The sequence below is a fragment of the Anabrus simplex genome, chromosome 6 (assembly GCF_040414725.1).
Source record: "Anabrus simplex isolate iqAnaSimp1 chromosome 6, ASM4041472v1, whole genome shotgun sequence".
Lineage (NCBI taxonomy): Eukaryota > Metazoa > Arthropoda > Insecta > Orthoptera > Tettigoniidae > Anabrus > Anabrus simplex.
In genome coordinates this window covers 302,192,344-302,206,032 of record NC_090270.1, presented here as the reverse complement: position 1 = coordinate 302,206,032, position 13,689 = coordinate 302,192,344, and the positions used below count along the sequence as shown (strand labels likewise).

General features: G+C 39.8%; 1 protein-coding gene across 1 annotated transcript in view; it reads left to right on the top strand.

Moving 5' to 3' along the window:
- The window catches only part of LOC136876493 (structural maintenance of chromosomes protein 6), a 271,830-nt gene that overhangs the window by 116,387 nt on the left and 141,754 nt on the right, over positions 1-13,689 (top strand). The window contains exon 10 of the mRNA XM_067150494.2: positions 5,164-5,307. Within this exon, the coding sequence (XP_067006595.2) occupies positions 5,164-5,307 (144 nt within the window). The remainder of the gene's footprint in view (positions 1-5,163; positions 5,308-13,689) is intronic.

The window sequence follows — 13,689 nt, the reverse complement described above, 5'->3', positions numbered from 1 at the left end:
TTGATCCAGCATTAAAGGACATGAAAGTTGGTAAGGCACCAGGTTTTGATGGAATACATCCTGAATTTATCGTAAATATAAGACAGAATGCGAGAAGGTGGTTTACCCACATACTTCAGACAGGTATTCTTCCTAAGGAGTTCAAGAAGACTAAAATCTTTGCCATATTGAAACCGGGCAAACCAAAAGATATACCACAAAGCTACAGACCAATCACTCTCCTCAGTTGTTGCAATAAACTCCTTGAAAGACTACTATTCAACAGAATTAGCATTGTAATTAATCAATATATTCCTATTGACCAAGCTGGTTTTAGGCAGAATCGTAGCTGTTGTGACCAAGTCCTTGCACTCACAACATGCATAGAAGCAGGCTTTCAGCAACAGTTGAAAACCTCTGCTGTTTTTTTTATTTATTTATTTATTTATTTATTTATTTATTTATTTATTTATTTATTTATTTATTTATTTATTTATCATCATTATCTTTCTGTTGCTTATGACACGGTTTGGCGGGAAGGGCTGCTGTATAAACTTCTTCAGGTACTATCATGCAAAACCATGGTACTGCTTAATAATAGACTCTTTCAGGTTGTTTTAGGGAATAAGACTAGCAAGCTGAGAAGATTGAATAATGGTCTCCCTCAAGGATCAGTCTTGGCTCCTCTCCTGTTCAATCTGTATGACCGGGCGAGTTGGCCGTGCGCGTAGAGGCGCGCGGCTGTGAGCTTGCATCCGGGAGATAGTAGGTTCGAATCCCACTATCGGCAGCCCTGAAGATGGTTTTCCGTGGTTTCCCATTTTCATACCAGGCAAATGCTGGGGCTGTACCTTAATTAAGGCCACGGCCGCTTCCTTCCAACTTCTAGGCCTTTCCCATCCCATCATCGCCATGAGACCTATCTGTGTCGGTGCGACGTGAAGCCCCTAGCAAAAAAAAAAAAAAAAAAAAAAAATCAATCTGTATGTACCGTATCTGTATGGACCGTTTTAAGTTTTCCTATCATCCTCAATAGCTGCAGTCGCTTAAATGGGGCCAGTATCCAGTATTCGGGAGATAGTAAGTTCGAACCCCACTGTTGTATGTACCGTATCTGTATGGACCGTTTTAAGTTTTCTTATTATCCTCAATAGCTGCAGTCGCTTAAGTGGGGCCAGTATCCAGTATTCGGGAGATAGTAGGTTCGAACCCCACTGTTGGCAGCCCTGAAAATGGTTTTCCGTGGTTTTCCATTTTCACACCAAATGCTGGGGCTGTACCTTAACACATTGCTGACCGGATGCTTGAGCTTGTCACATAGCCTGTGGACCGGACATTTTTCTACTAAGCATACTAGGGTGCACTTGATTATAAAAATTTACTTAAATATTAAACCAGTCAATATTTTATCTTTAAAGTTGGTATGGGTACTCTCCAATGCCCCTAGTAGTAGTGGATCTGCCCTTTCAAAACCATCTTCAGCGTCAATTCCTAACATATCATTAATTTTTACATCGTTGTCGTCGTCAGAATCACTTGAATAAGTAAGTTCACTAGGTAAATTACGGCCTGTAGAGGCTTGAATATCACTTCCACTATCACTCTCACATTCAGGTTCCACTAATTCATTAGACTATTTCCATTTGAACGATTATCGGCATATAATTCTTCTAAATATCGTCGTCAGCTAACACCGTATTCCGCGGGCTTTGACTGAACCGGCAGAAAGAAAGTCGATGTTTCGAAACTAAATCAAAGAATAGAAGAGGCCATGAGTAAAAGAAAAGCGGCAGATATACATCTATGATTTATTCTACTCAACGTGCACGTCCAAAATAGTTCAAGATATGGTCAAGAGATGTCACAGGAAGACCGAAAACAATGTCGTGAATAAAACCAAGATTTCTCGGGGCCCGTCACCTAGCGCTGGCGAGCGTACTACGAGATTTCTCGGGGCCCGTCACCCATGTGTTAATTAAGGCCACGGCCGCTTCCTTCCCACTCCTAGGCCTTCCCTGTCCCATCGTCGCCATAAGACGTATCTGTGTCGGTGTGACGTAAAGCAACTAGCAAAAAATAAATTAAAAAATTAGCAATCTGTATGTATCAGATTTGCCACCAACGAAATCTAGAAAATTTTGCTATGCTGATGATATAGCTTTAATTACAAGTCATAGTAACCTGAAAGAAATGGAGAACATTTTAACTGATGACCTTTCCATTCTTTGTGAATATTTTCGGAAATGGAGACTTCAACCAAACACCAGCAAAACTGAGGTATCTTGCTTTCATCTAAATAACAAAATGGCAAGCTTTACTCTCCCAGTTAAATTGAAATAATAAATAAGGTAGTTCAACCTATTCAATACAAATAAATACGAAATGTAGTGTTACATTCCTGTTTAATTATAAGCGGAAGCAGTACCAGTTTTGACTCCAATCTGGGTCATCATCGGCCGAATAAAACGCAAAAAAACAATGCATAGGTAAGAAAGAAATTAAAGATGAAGTCCCCACAAAAACAGTTGAAGAGGCAATATAAAACAACGGGGATAGGCACTGTAAAATTCAGAAGAAGTAGAAAGTAAGTCACTTAAAAGAAGCAAGGCGCAATCTTCTGAACAGCAGCATAGCACACGCAAAGTTCGGCATTGTCTCATAATGTTTACGAGAAGCGGAGAACAGTTAAACGAGCCAGCTTGCATACACTATCAGGCGCGAAGTCACAACACAGTCCAACAAATATGAAGATCCAATATCGTGCAGAAGCCAAAGACAAGTAGCTCGATTGAAGTAAATTGCCAGCTCCCGAAGATCAGCGTGACATATTCAACGCCAGGCACTGTGCTTTCAAACGCCGACGGAACTCGATGAATAGCTTAATGATCCAGTATTTGCTTCGGTCACGAAAATGTACATATATATATATATATATATAATACAATTCAATATAATTTAAATATGTAACTAGGATCTTGTAGATTTTTTAGAACAGTTGACGTAAAATACAATTGTGAAGAGCAAAATAGTAAAAAGTGCAATACCGGAAACAAATGAAAAACATATATGCACAGTGCGCTATTTCTTGAAGATAAAAATTCAGGTCATAATTCTCGAATTACGACAGAAGTGCCATGGTGGGAAATCCTACGAGGAGAGCTAATATCCCGCTGAATTTCTACTTTATTCACTAGGTACGATAGCATTAATTCGCACAAACAGCTGATATCAATACAAAAATGTCGGTCATTGAATTACTTGGCTCTCATTAGCCAATTCCAATCGACCATGCCTTCGACTATTCTTTTAGTGCAGCCAACACTTGACCTGACCAGACGTGACATCATTAGTTTAAACAAGCTAGCTGTCGTTTAAATTAAACAAGTTTCAGAAATTGGTGGAGAAAATGGACGCAGGTTTAAACTAGGTACTAAAGTTAAATGGATTTAATTTTACCAGGTTTTACTTGATTTGGAGAAAATGGTCCTAACAGACAATAAATTTGAATAGTTTCTAGTATATTGTGTTAGGGTGTTTTTTTTACTTTTCGGACATCTCAAATGGATCACCGGATATAAAGAACTGGAATTACTGATAAGGCTTTTTGCTGATGTTTTACTGTATAGAGTAGTAAATAAGATACAGGATTGTGAGCTACTGCAAAAAGACTTCACCATTGTTGTGAGGTGGACAGCAGACAGTGGTACAATAGTAAACGAAATGAAAAGTCAGGCTGTAAGTTTCGCCAAGAGGAAAAGTCCTCTTGGGTTTAATTTTGATGTTGATGAGGTGGCAGTACCTCACGAGGATCACTGTAGGTACTTAGGGGTTAATATGAGGAAAGATCTTTGGGGAAATTACATACTGTATAAACAAGGTTATAAATAAAGGTTACAGATTTCTTCATATGGTTTTACAGTATTTAGGGGTTGCAGTAAGGATGTAAAGGAGATGGCGTATAAGTCTCTTGTAGGACCATCAATGAGAGTATGTTTCTGCATATGGGACCTGTTGTGGTGCCTGTTTTAAACTCTGCATACCGCGCGAGTCTCCTGGGACACCCCTTGCTGAGCCAGCTTATGAGGACGCTTCCAGCGAGCGACCGGCTTGCTGGTCTACGTCACAGCTCAAGCTGATGGCACGTAGATGTACATCTAAAAATCACTAGCCTAGTCCATACAGGTATACATCAAACCGCTCTTGGCTTATGTTTTGCAGGTCCGTACACGTACACGTCGAACCGACTTGAACAGTTAAGTCTGTACAGTTTATTGCTTTGTGTTTTTCTTTTCCAACTATGTCAAGTTTTGTGCACCTGTGTTCATACTCAGTTATTTTTCCACTGAAAGTTCTTCAATCATCAGAAACCTTTGTTCTACTACAGTACATTGTGTACTGACAGACTTATTAGGTTTTTTTATTGTTGATAGATTATAATCCTTTCATTTCGACACAACAGGACCCACGCCAGGATTACTTGATACGAGAAATAGGAAGAATCCAAAGAAAAACAGTGATTTCCAACTAAAGAGTATTGTTACGAAAATGTTCCAAACTTCGGGCTGGGAAGACCTGGGAGTATGGAGACGAGATATTCAACTAAGCGGGATGTTCTGAGCTGTCAGTGGGAAGACGACGTGAAGGGACTGTACTAGGTGAATAAAATGAGTGAAGCTTCTAAAGGTAGAAAAGATCATAGTGGGAAGATAAAGCTGGAATTCAGGAGGACATATTGGGGCAGTTAATCATTTTATAGGAAGTGGAATTAGGGGTTGGAATAATTTATCAAGGGAAATGTTTGAAAAATTTGCAAGTTTGTTGAAATCGTTCAAGAATGGACCAGGTAAGCAATTGATAAGGAACGTACTACATGGACGACATTCCTAAATTCAAATTATTGGTCGGTCGGTCGGTTCTTGAGATATTCAATGTAGAAACTTGTAGTAGTAATATAATGCAACATTTCTTTTCTTTCCAAATCCATGTGCTTATTGGGTACTGCTGTGATGATGGTGATGATGATCAGTGTATATTTGTTACTGTTGAAAATTAATTATTAGGCATGGCCCACCAGTCTGATAACCAGCCAAATGATAATTCAATAGAACTTGCATCCATTTTTATTCGGTTTGTTTATTTTCATCAAGTGCGATTATTAAGTTAGAAATGTTCTTCATTTTTCAGATGATAGAGTGAGACGGATTAAACAACTACAGAGTGAATCTCATAGTCTGTCTGTATTTGGTTCATGGATGCCGCGTCTCAATGAAATGATTGACAATGCAGATCGCCAGAGAAAGTTTCACCGTAGACCTGTTGGACCTATAGGTAATTTTGGTAAATAGTACATTAGATTGTTTGAGAAGTAGAAAATGGGCAATCATAAAGTACCTGTATTTAGATCTGTTTTAAGGACTTGGGTGGCTTTGTTTATTATAGTTAATATCTAACGTGGCTTGTAATTTAGATTTTGTTAGATGACTGGAGAGAAAATATGGCTGTCCATATTTCTTCATCACAGTAATAATTTTATCAAGGAGGTGGCTTCAGCTCCATATCTTTGTGATGCTTGTGAATTAAGGGCACGTAACATTTAACTGAAAAATAATTTTCTTGCTCTTGAGCCTGTCCTCCCCGTAGTCTTGTGGAGATTCATGATGATATTTTTCTCCTGTGGAACCATATTCCAAACCCACAGCACTCATTCCTGCGCTGCCTCAACTCTTAAGTACCGTGTCGATTTTGCTTTGCAGATCTCTCTCCTCGTTTTCCTCGACATTGACTTCCACCTCCATGATAGCAGAATCGATACCTTTGTGGACATCAATTCAACTAATCATAAACATAATGTCTACTACAGCAGTTTTCACCCTTATCACGCAAAACAATCACTACCATTCAGCCTTGCCATCAGGACAAACAAATTTTTCAATCCCTAAGGCCCATGCTTCTTACAGTGACAATCTGAGGAAGGCTTTCACTGCTAGGGATTACTCTACCAAATTGGTTGACCACCAGCTTTTCCAGGCCTTGAACTCTGTCCCCAGACCCTCCAGGCAACCAAACCTAGTACCCTTCAAAACCACATATCATCCTGGATTTCACGAAATCAATCAAAGCATTAAATTTTCTCATTCTCACCCCTCACACCTATGATCTTCTTCCAAAAAGACCCTCAGTAACATTCAGGCACTCGCCAAAATTTGAAAATATTCTCATTTTCTATGTACCACACCAACCTCCATTCTTTCTATCTCTTTCCCTTGTAAAAACAATCACTGTAAAACCTGCCAGCTGCTGACACCTAGCATTACTTTCACCAGGCCAGCTAGCATTCTAGAAATAATGTGTTCGCCCGCACTGTCGGCAGCCCTGAAGATGGTTTTCTGTGTTTTCCCATTTTCACTCCAGGCGAATGCTGTACTTCAATTAAGGCCACGGTCACTTCTTTCCCATGCTGGCCCTTTCGTATCCCATTGTTGCCATAACACCTGTCTGTGTCGGTGTCACATAAAGCACATTGAAATAAAAATGAAACTTTTACCAGCAGCATCCCCACTAACAGTTCTACCCCCAAACAGGTCATTTTGACTGCACTTCAACATCATCTATCAGCTTCAATTCAGACTCTACCCAGCTTTCTACATTATCTTAACTACCAACTTTAACTAAATGAATACACAACCACCATAATACAGTAGAAGTCCGTTATAGCAAGAATTTGTAACAGTGAAAAATGTACTTGCTATAGCGGATTGTCGTTCTGTCCGATTTTTGTGAAAGTCAGGAAAACCCCCATACACATTCAAATCGGTATGAAATGGGAATCAGTTTGTTCAAAACTTGTGTTTTCGCGCATAATATCCACATTATTGCTTACTCGTTTAATATTTTTCAAAATTGATACTACGTGAAAGTGTGTGTTTAATTTCATTCTGAAAAAATTATAATACAGTACCATATTTCTCCGAATCCAAGACGACCCCCACTTTTTCCTTCAAAAATGTAAATCAGGCTTAAAAAGTGCTTTGTAAAATCATATGATTGCCTTTCGTGTACAGTACGCATTTTTAGACTATATTTAGACGTGATTTTTGGCTTTAGTTATACCGTATTTTTTTGCGGGTGCACAATTATTTTTTATTTCCACGGGTGGAATAACCATTAACTTAAAATAGGCATTATAATATAGAAGAGAACCCGTTGAAAATTTGCCGGCAATACCTATTCCACATGTCTCAACAACACGACGATCCATCAGGAAAATATTCTTGCTTGCTATAAAACTGTTACTTTCACTCAGTATCAGATATAACTGGATGCCGCTACATGCACGGCTCGCTTGCTGGATTCGGCCAACTTCAGTGGCTAGCGAGGCATAGGCCTGATCGCAGACTTTTAAGGTCCACGAACTACACTGACTTAGCAAATGTCATGGGATAGTCACCTAATAGCGTCTGGGGCCTTCTCTGGCCCTGCGAACTGCAGTGAAACGCCGCAGAAGTGAGTCGACAAGTCCCTGGTAGTCTTCTGGACGCAGCTGACACCAAATCGTTTGCAGAGCGGCTGCCAATGCTGGTCTGTTCGTGGGTGCAGTATCCATGGCACGGAACCTGCGTTCTGGGACATCCCAAATATGCTCAATAAGGTTCATATCGGGGCTCCTGGGTGGCCATGGCAGTCGTTGGACCTCCGCTGCATATTCCTGGAATTATTCCCGGGCGACGTGGGAGCGATGTGACGACGCGTTATCATCTTGAAACACTGCAGAACCGTCTGGGCGCTGGAAGGCCAAAAATAGGTGGAGATGGTCTCCGAGCAGCTCAACATACCGCATACCATTCAAAGTCTCTTCCAGAACAACTAGGGGGCCCATTCCATACCAGGAAATTGCACCCCAGATCATAGAGACACCAGCACCCTGGACCGCACCTTTGAGGCAGGCGGGATCCATCGCTTTGTGTGGTCTGCGCCATACATGGTGCCTCCCATCGGCATGGTGCAGTTGAAATCGTGATTTGTCCTGCCATATCACGTTACAGCATTGTTCCAGTGTCCATCCCTGGTGACTGGCGACATATGCGTGTCGTTGTGCCCGATGACGTTGGGTTAACAGTGGCACCCGTGTGTGGCGCCGGCTCCCATACCCCATAGAACCCATATTCCTAGAGATTGTCCACTGGGAGATATGTCTAGCACAGCCTGTGTTGAATTGAGCCGTGATTTGTTGCACGGTTGCCCGTCTGTCACTATTGACAATCCGTCTCAGATTTCGCCTTTCCGAAATTTAATTAGACGCGAGAAAATACAAACTATCCTCTGAAATCAGTGAGGTACCCTGCCATATCATGAGATGTTTCACATTCTTACTTAATTTTGTTGTGATTATTGGGATTTGATTATTTGGACTCGGAAGACGGCGATGAATTGTGTATGTAAAGTGTTTGTTCAATTGTTTTTGGTTTTTGTTGGTTTTGGTTTTCCTCAGTATGTGAATTTTGGAATTGTTTAATTTGTTTGAAGTCGATATGATTTTGAAATTATTTGATTGTCATGGTAATTCTGGTGCATCCTGTACCACACGCGCCACATCGGCGTGGGAGATTTCCGGTTTCGTAAAGTTGCACCAATTTCGTAATTTTTCTAGAGGCTTCCTGAATGTTCCTTGTCAGCACTATTTTTTCTGCGCTCCTATTGGAGAAAATAAAAGGAAATGTGATTGGTAGGTGAAGGAAATCATCGTATGCTCATTGGCCGTGGTAATATTTCATAATTTCCGGGGAGAAGCGTTGTCGCTGGAGCTTTGCTCTGCGAGGGCGTCTTTTCTGTTTGACCACTGAAGGGAACGGTCACCTTCCAAGGCACGGGTCTTCTTGGCCCCGCCATCCGGTAAGCACTGATTAATATTTTTTAACTTTTCTGGTATTCAGTTTCAGATGTAGTGTTTCATTTTATTTATCTTGCCGGAGCGTACCCGTGTTTCCTTCTGCTTCCAAATGTTATAATTATGACTTAGCCGTTTCGGTAAGTCGCCTCACTTTGTTTAGAGATAGTTCCCGTTTGTTGTTTTGTAAATTAATTGTTATACGCCTTTCGAAGTAATCTTTATCAGTAATATTTTTCTCGGGACTATCTCATTAAGTCCGCTTCATCATGGAATATTCATCTGTAGGTCGGGTACCCTTTCTCAGAAGTGTTTTTGAGGGGGCTACCCACTGAAGATGCTCTGCTCCATGATTATACGTAAATTATTTTTCCTCCTTTGATGTATCTCTTCAGTTTAGTATAACGTTACCTTCCTTTTATTTATTTCAAACTGTTTTGGGTTTTTAAAGGTAACGCCACGACAGTGGAACGTCATGTGTGATGTTCCGGTGTAAAATAAATTTAATTACTAAATGCTACCCTCATGTAAATTGTAATGGTTGTTGAAATTATGCCGTCATTATTTTAATTGTATCTTGGTTATTGCTTTATATATGAAATCGAATCTAACTTGTTAAGTAAAGTTTAGGATTACATTGACTTCGCTTCTTCAGTGTTACCAATACCTTCCACCGCCTGGATATGGTTCCCAGCCGCTTCCCGGTTATCCTTTCTTAATAGTCATGTTGGTTAAACTGTTTGTTTATTTCCTGTGATTAATGTGCTTGCAAATTTAATTTCGTACATGTTTACATGCCTAGTGTACAGTACTTATGGTGAAAGCATTACTACCGTAATCCGTAATGCAAGCACATTAATCACAGGAAATAAACAAACAGTTTAACCAACATGACTATTAAGAAAGGATAACCGGGAAGCGGCTGGGAACCATATCCAGGCGGTGGAAGGTATTGGTAACACTGAAGAAGCGAAGTCAATGTAATCCTAAACTTTACTTAACAAGTTAGATTCGATTTCATATATAAAGCAATAACCAAGATACAATTAAAATAATGACGGCATAATTTCAACAACCATTACAATTTACATGAGGGTAGCATTTAGTAATTAAATTTATTTTACACCGGAACATCACACATGACGTTCCACTGTCGTGGCGTTACCTTTAAAAACCCAAAACAGTTTGAAATAAATAAAAGGAAGGTAACGTTATACTAAACTGAAGAGATACATCAAAGGAGGAAAAATAATTTACGTATAATCATGGAGCAGAGCATCTTCAGTGGGTAGCCCCCTCAAAAACACTTCTGAGAAAGGGTACCCGACCTAAAGATGAATATTCCATGATGAAGCGGACTTAATGAGATAGTCCCGAGAAAAATATTACTGATAAAGATTACTTCGAAAGGCGTATAACAATTAATTTACAAAACAACAAACGGGAACTATCTCTAAACAAAGTGAGGCGACTTACCGAAACGGCTAAGTCATAATTATAACATTTGGAAGCAGAAGGAAACACGGGTACGCTCCGGCAAGATAAATAAAATGAAACACTACATCTGAAACTGAATACCAGAAAAGTTAAAAAATATTAATCAGTGCTTACCGGATGGCGGGGCCAAGAAGACCCGTGCCTTGGAAGGTGACCGTTCCCTTCAGTGGTCAAACAGAAAAGACGCCCTCGCAGAGCAAAGCTCCAGCGACAACGCTTCTCCCCGGAAATTATGAAATATTACCACGGCCAATGAGCGTACGATGATTTCCTTCACCTACCAATCACATTTCCTTTTATTTTCTCCAATAGGAGCGCAGAAAAAATAGTGCTGACAAGGAACATTCAGGAAGCCTCTAGAAAAATTACGAAATTGGTGCAACTTTACGAAACCGGAAATCTCCCACGCCGATGTGGCGCGTGTGGTACAGGATGCACCAGAATTACCATGACAATCAAATAATTTCAAAATCATATCGACTTCAAACAAATTAAACAATTCCAAAATTCACATACTGAGGAAAACCAAAACCAACAAAAACCAAAAACAATTGAACAAACACTTTACATACACAATTCATCGCCGTCTTCCGAGTCCAAATAATCAAATCCCAATAATCACAACAAATTTCAGTATATAACATTGCAATTAAGGGATCGTTTATTTCAGCCTTTATTTTTAACGAGTTATCAACTGATATCAACCCCTTATTTGCGCACTTGTTACAAAAACATGTTATCCTCTTTCAGTTTGAATTTTCTGGAGAAAACAGCAGTTGATGGGTATTACTAATCAACTCCAACATCGCTTTCGACGAGAGAGCTCCCAAATGCACATAGCAAGGAAACTATACCGTACCGAAGATGATCGATCGCATTTTGTTGCAAACATTCCAGTTTTCCTATTCAAACAGCGTCACCGATCCTATCTTAACTGTACTAGGCTATATGTATGATGAAAACATACTTCAAGCGCCAGTAGAGAAATGATAAAACTTCTCGCTATAAATTTACATGATAACAACCGTTCCATAATTTTACAACCTCCTGTGAGAGGGGGACACTGATGAAGAATACATCTACGGTATCCCCTTCCTGTTGTAAGAGGTGACTGAAAGGGGCGACCAAGGGATGATTGAATTAGAACCCTGAGTCTACTTGTAATTATACCACCACGCGGGGAATATCATAGATCGCTTTACTTGCGCGTAGTACCACTATTTTAGGTACAAAATAGGTTTATAATTAGGCATGACAGTGTGTGAATCAGTGTTGGTTTTACAGTACCTGTAATTAGTACCATTATATGAGCGACACTATGAGTCCGCCTTGCCTATGATTAGTACCCACTATGTGGGGAAAACCACGGGATAGTACGAGTCCCTGTGATTAGTAGACCTATGTGAGGAACACCATAGCTTTGTGTTGCCTGTAAATGGCGCCGCAATGTGAGAAACTCCGTAGGTGTTCGTTACATGTGCATATTACATTACCTGTGAGTAGTACCATAATGTGTGGAATACCGCAATTCTACACTACTTTTGATTAGTACCGCAGCATGACAAATACCATGGTTCTACTTTCCTAGTGATAAGTACCCTTATGAGGGGCCGATGTGCTGGATTTTGGACCCATTTATACTACAAGCATCAGCGATTCAGGATTGTACTTCAGAAGCAGTCGCTTGGTCAGTAATATTATTGTTTAATGCTAGTTTCTGGGAATGTGGAATTGCGGGTCGGATCCACTGATTGTTTTAATTTCATATCCGTCCATTCATTCTTCATCATCACGTTTTGAATTCTGTTCAGTGGATGATTTTGGACTTTTAAATTGTCATTACATTTCGTCTCATGTCATACCATTAGGTGCCAATAACCTAGATGCTAGGCCCCTTTAAACAACAAGCATCATGACCATCATCATCATAATTTAACAGGCGCGAGACAGTATAAACTAACCTGTGCAATCAATGATGCACTCTGCCATACCTTGAGGTGTATCCCATTCTTACCTAATTGCAGTATTTAGCATTAAAATTAAGCGATTGTTTTGTTCAGCCTTTATTTTTAACGAGTTAACAACTGTTATCAGATACGTTAATTATGCATTTATTACGAAAGATGTTCTCTTTCATTTCGAATTTTCTTTACGGAACAGCAGACGACGGGTATTACTAATTGACTCTGACATCGCATTCGATTGTCAGCGAGAGAACTCGCTAGTGGACATAGCGAGGAAACGATACCGAGGGTGATCGATCGCATGCAATATAATCGCTGGGGTGCATAAATATTGGTCATTGAAAGAATCGTGCGCACTTAATCGCTCGTAATAACGGATGTGTCAGTGATAGGTCTCTCACTGTAACCGAAGGATTATACACAGTTTAACACGGGAATTTGGAAGGGACAGACAAAAATCGTCATAACGGGGTTCTCATAATATGCCGTACTTGCTATAGCAGATTTCTACTGTACCTGCAAATCAGTCATCATGGATCATCCTGTCGTCATTCACGCCCAGTTTGTTGAACCCCTACAAGGCCTCATCATAGGTAATAAATAGTATTGAATAGGTGGAAACCTTTAAACTTTTGTTTTACATTACCTACAAGGCTGGTCAAAAAATAAACAGAACTTTGAAAATACATAATGCAACGTCTTAGCGATTTCTGGCAAGTGTCACTGTACAGTGGTATCCTTATCTTTTCTATAGTCCTTATCAGATGGAAAGCATATTGACCTCAAGTGGCTATGTTGTCATGTTATTTCACCCACTCAATTTGTTGTGCTCCACAGAAAATTTCACTGCTCCAAATATCACTTGCGACAGGTCAAAATATATTTTACTTCATATAAATAACTTCAACAGAAACAGCTTCCCATTTGACACAGGCTGTAAGGAGCTAACCATTTGCTGTGAATTTCTGAAACATTTACAAGTAGTTATCACTCTGCAATTGGTAGTTTGCGAATGTGTAGACTATGTGTTGTGATTGTCAGGGATGTCTGAATATTACAAGCAGCGTATCAACCTTCACTTCTGCTCCACACTGGGGAAAACATTTACGGAGATGTAGCAAATGAAGAAGACGAAAATGCTATCATCTTAGTGGTGTAGAAAAAATTTGCTGAGACTGAATACAGGACAGCAGGTCAGGTCAAATGTGAATTTGTTGTTTAAGGAAATTTTTTAAATATCGTTAGTGTTATGCAACGGCATTCATACTTGATATGCAAGGTCATGTATCGCTGTTGATTGATAAATTTTTGACAAACAAATGGACACTTGTGCTTTCCCATCTACCCTACTTACCTGACCTAGAC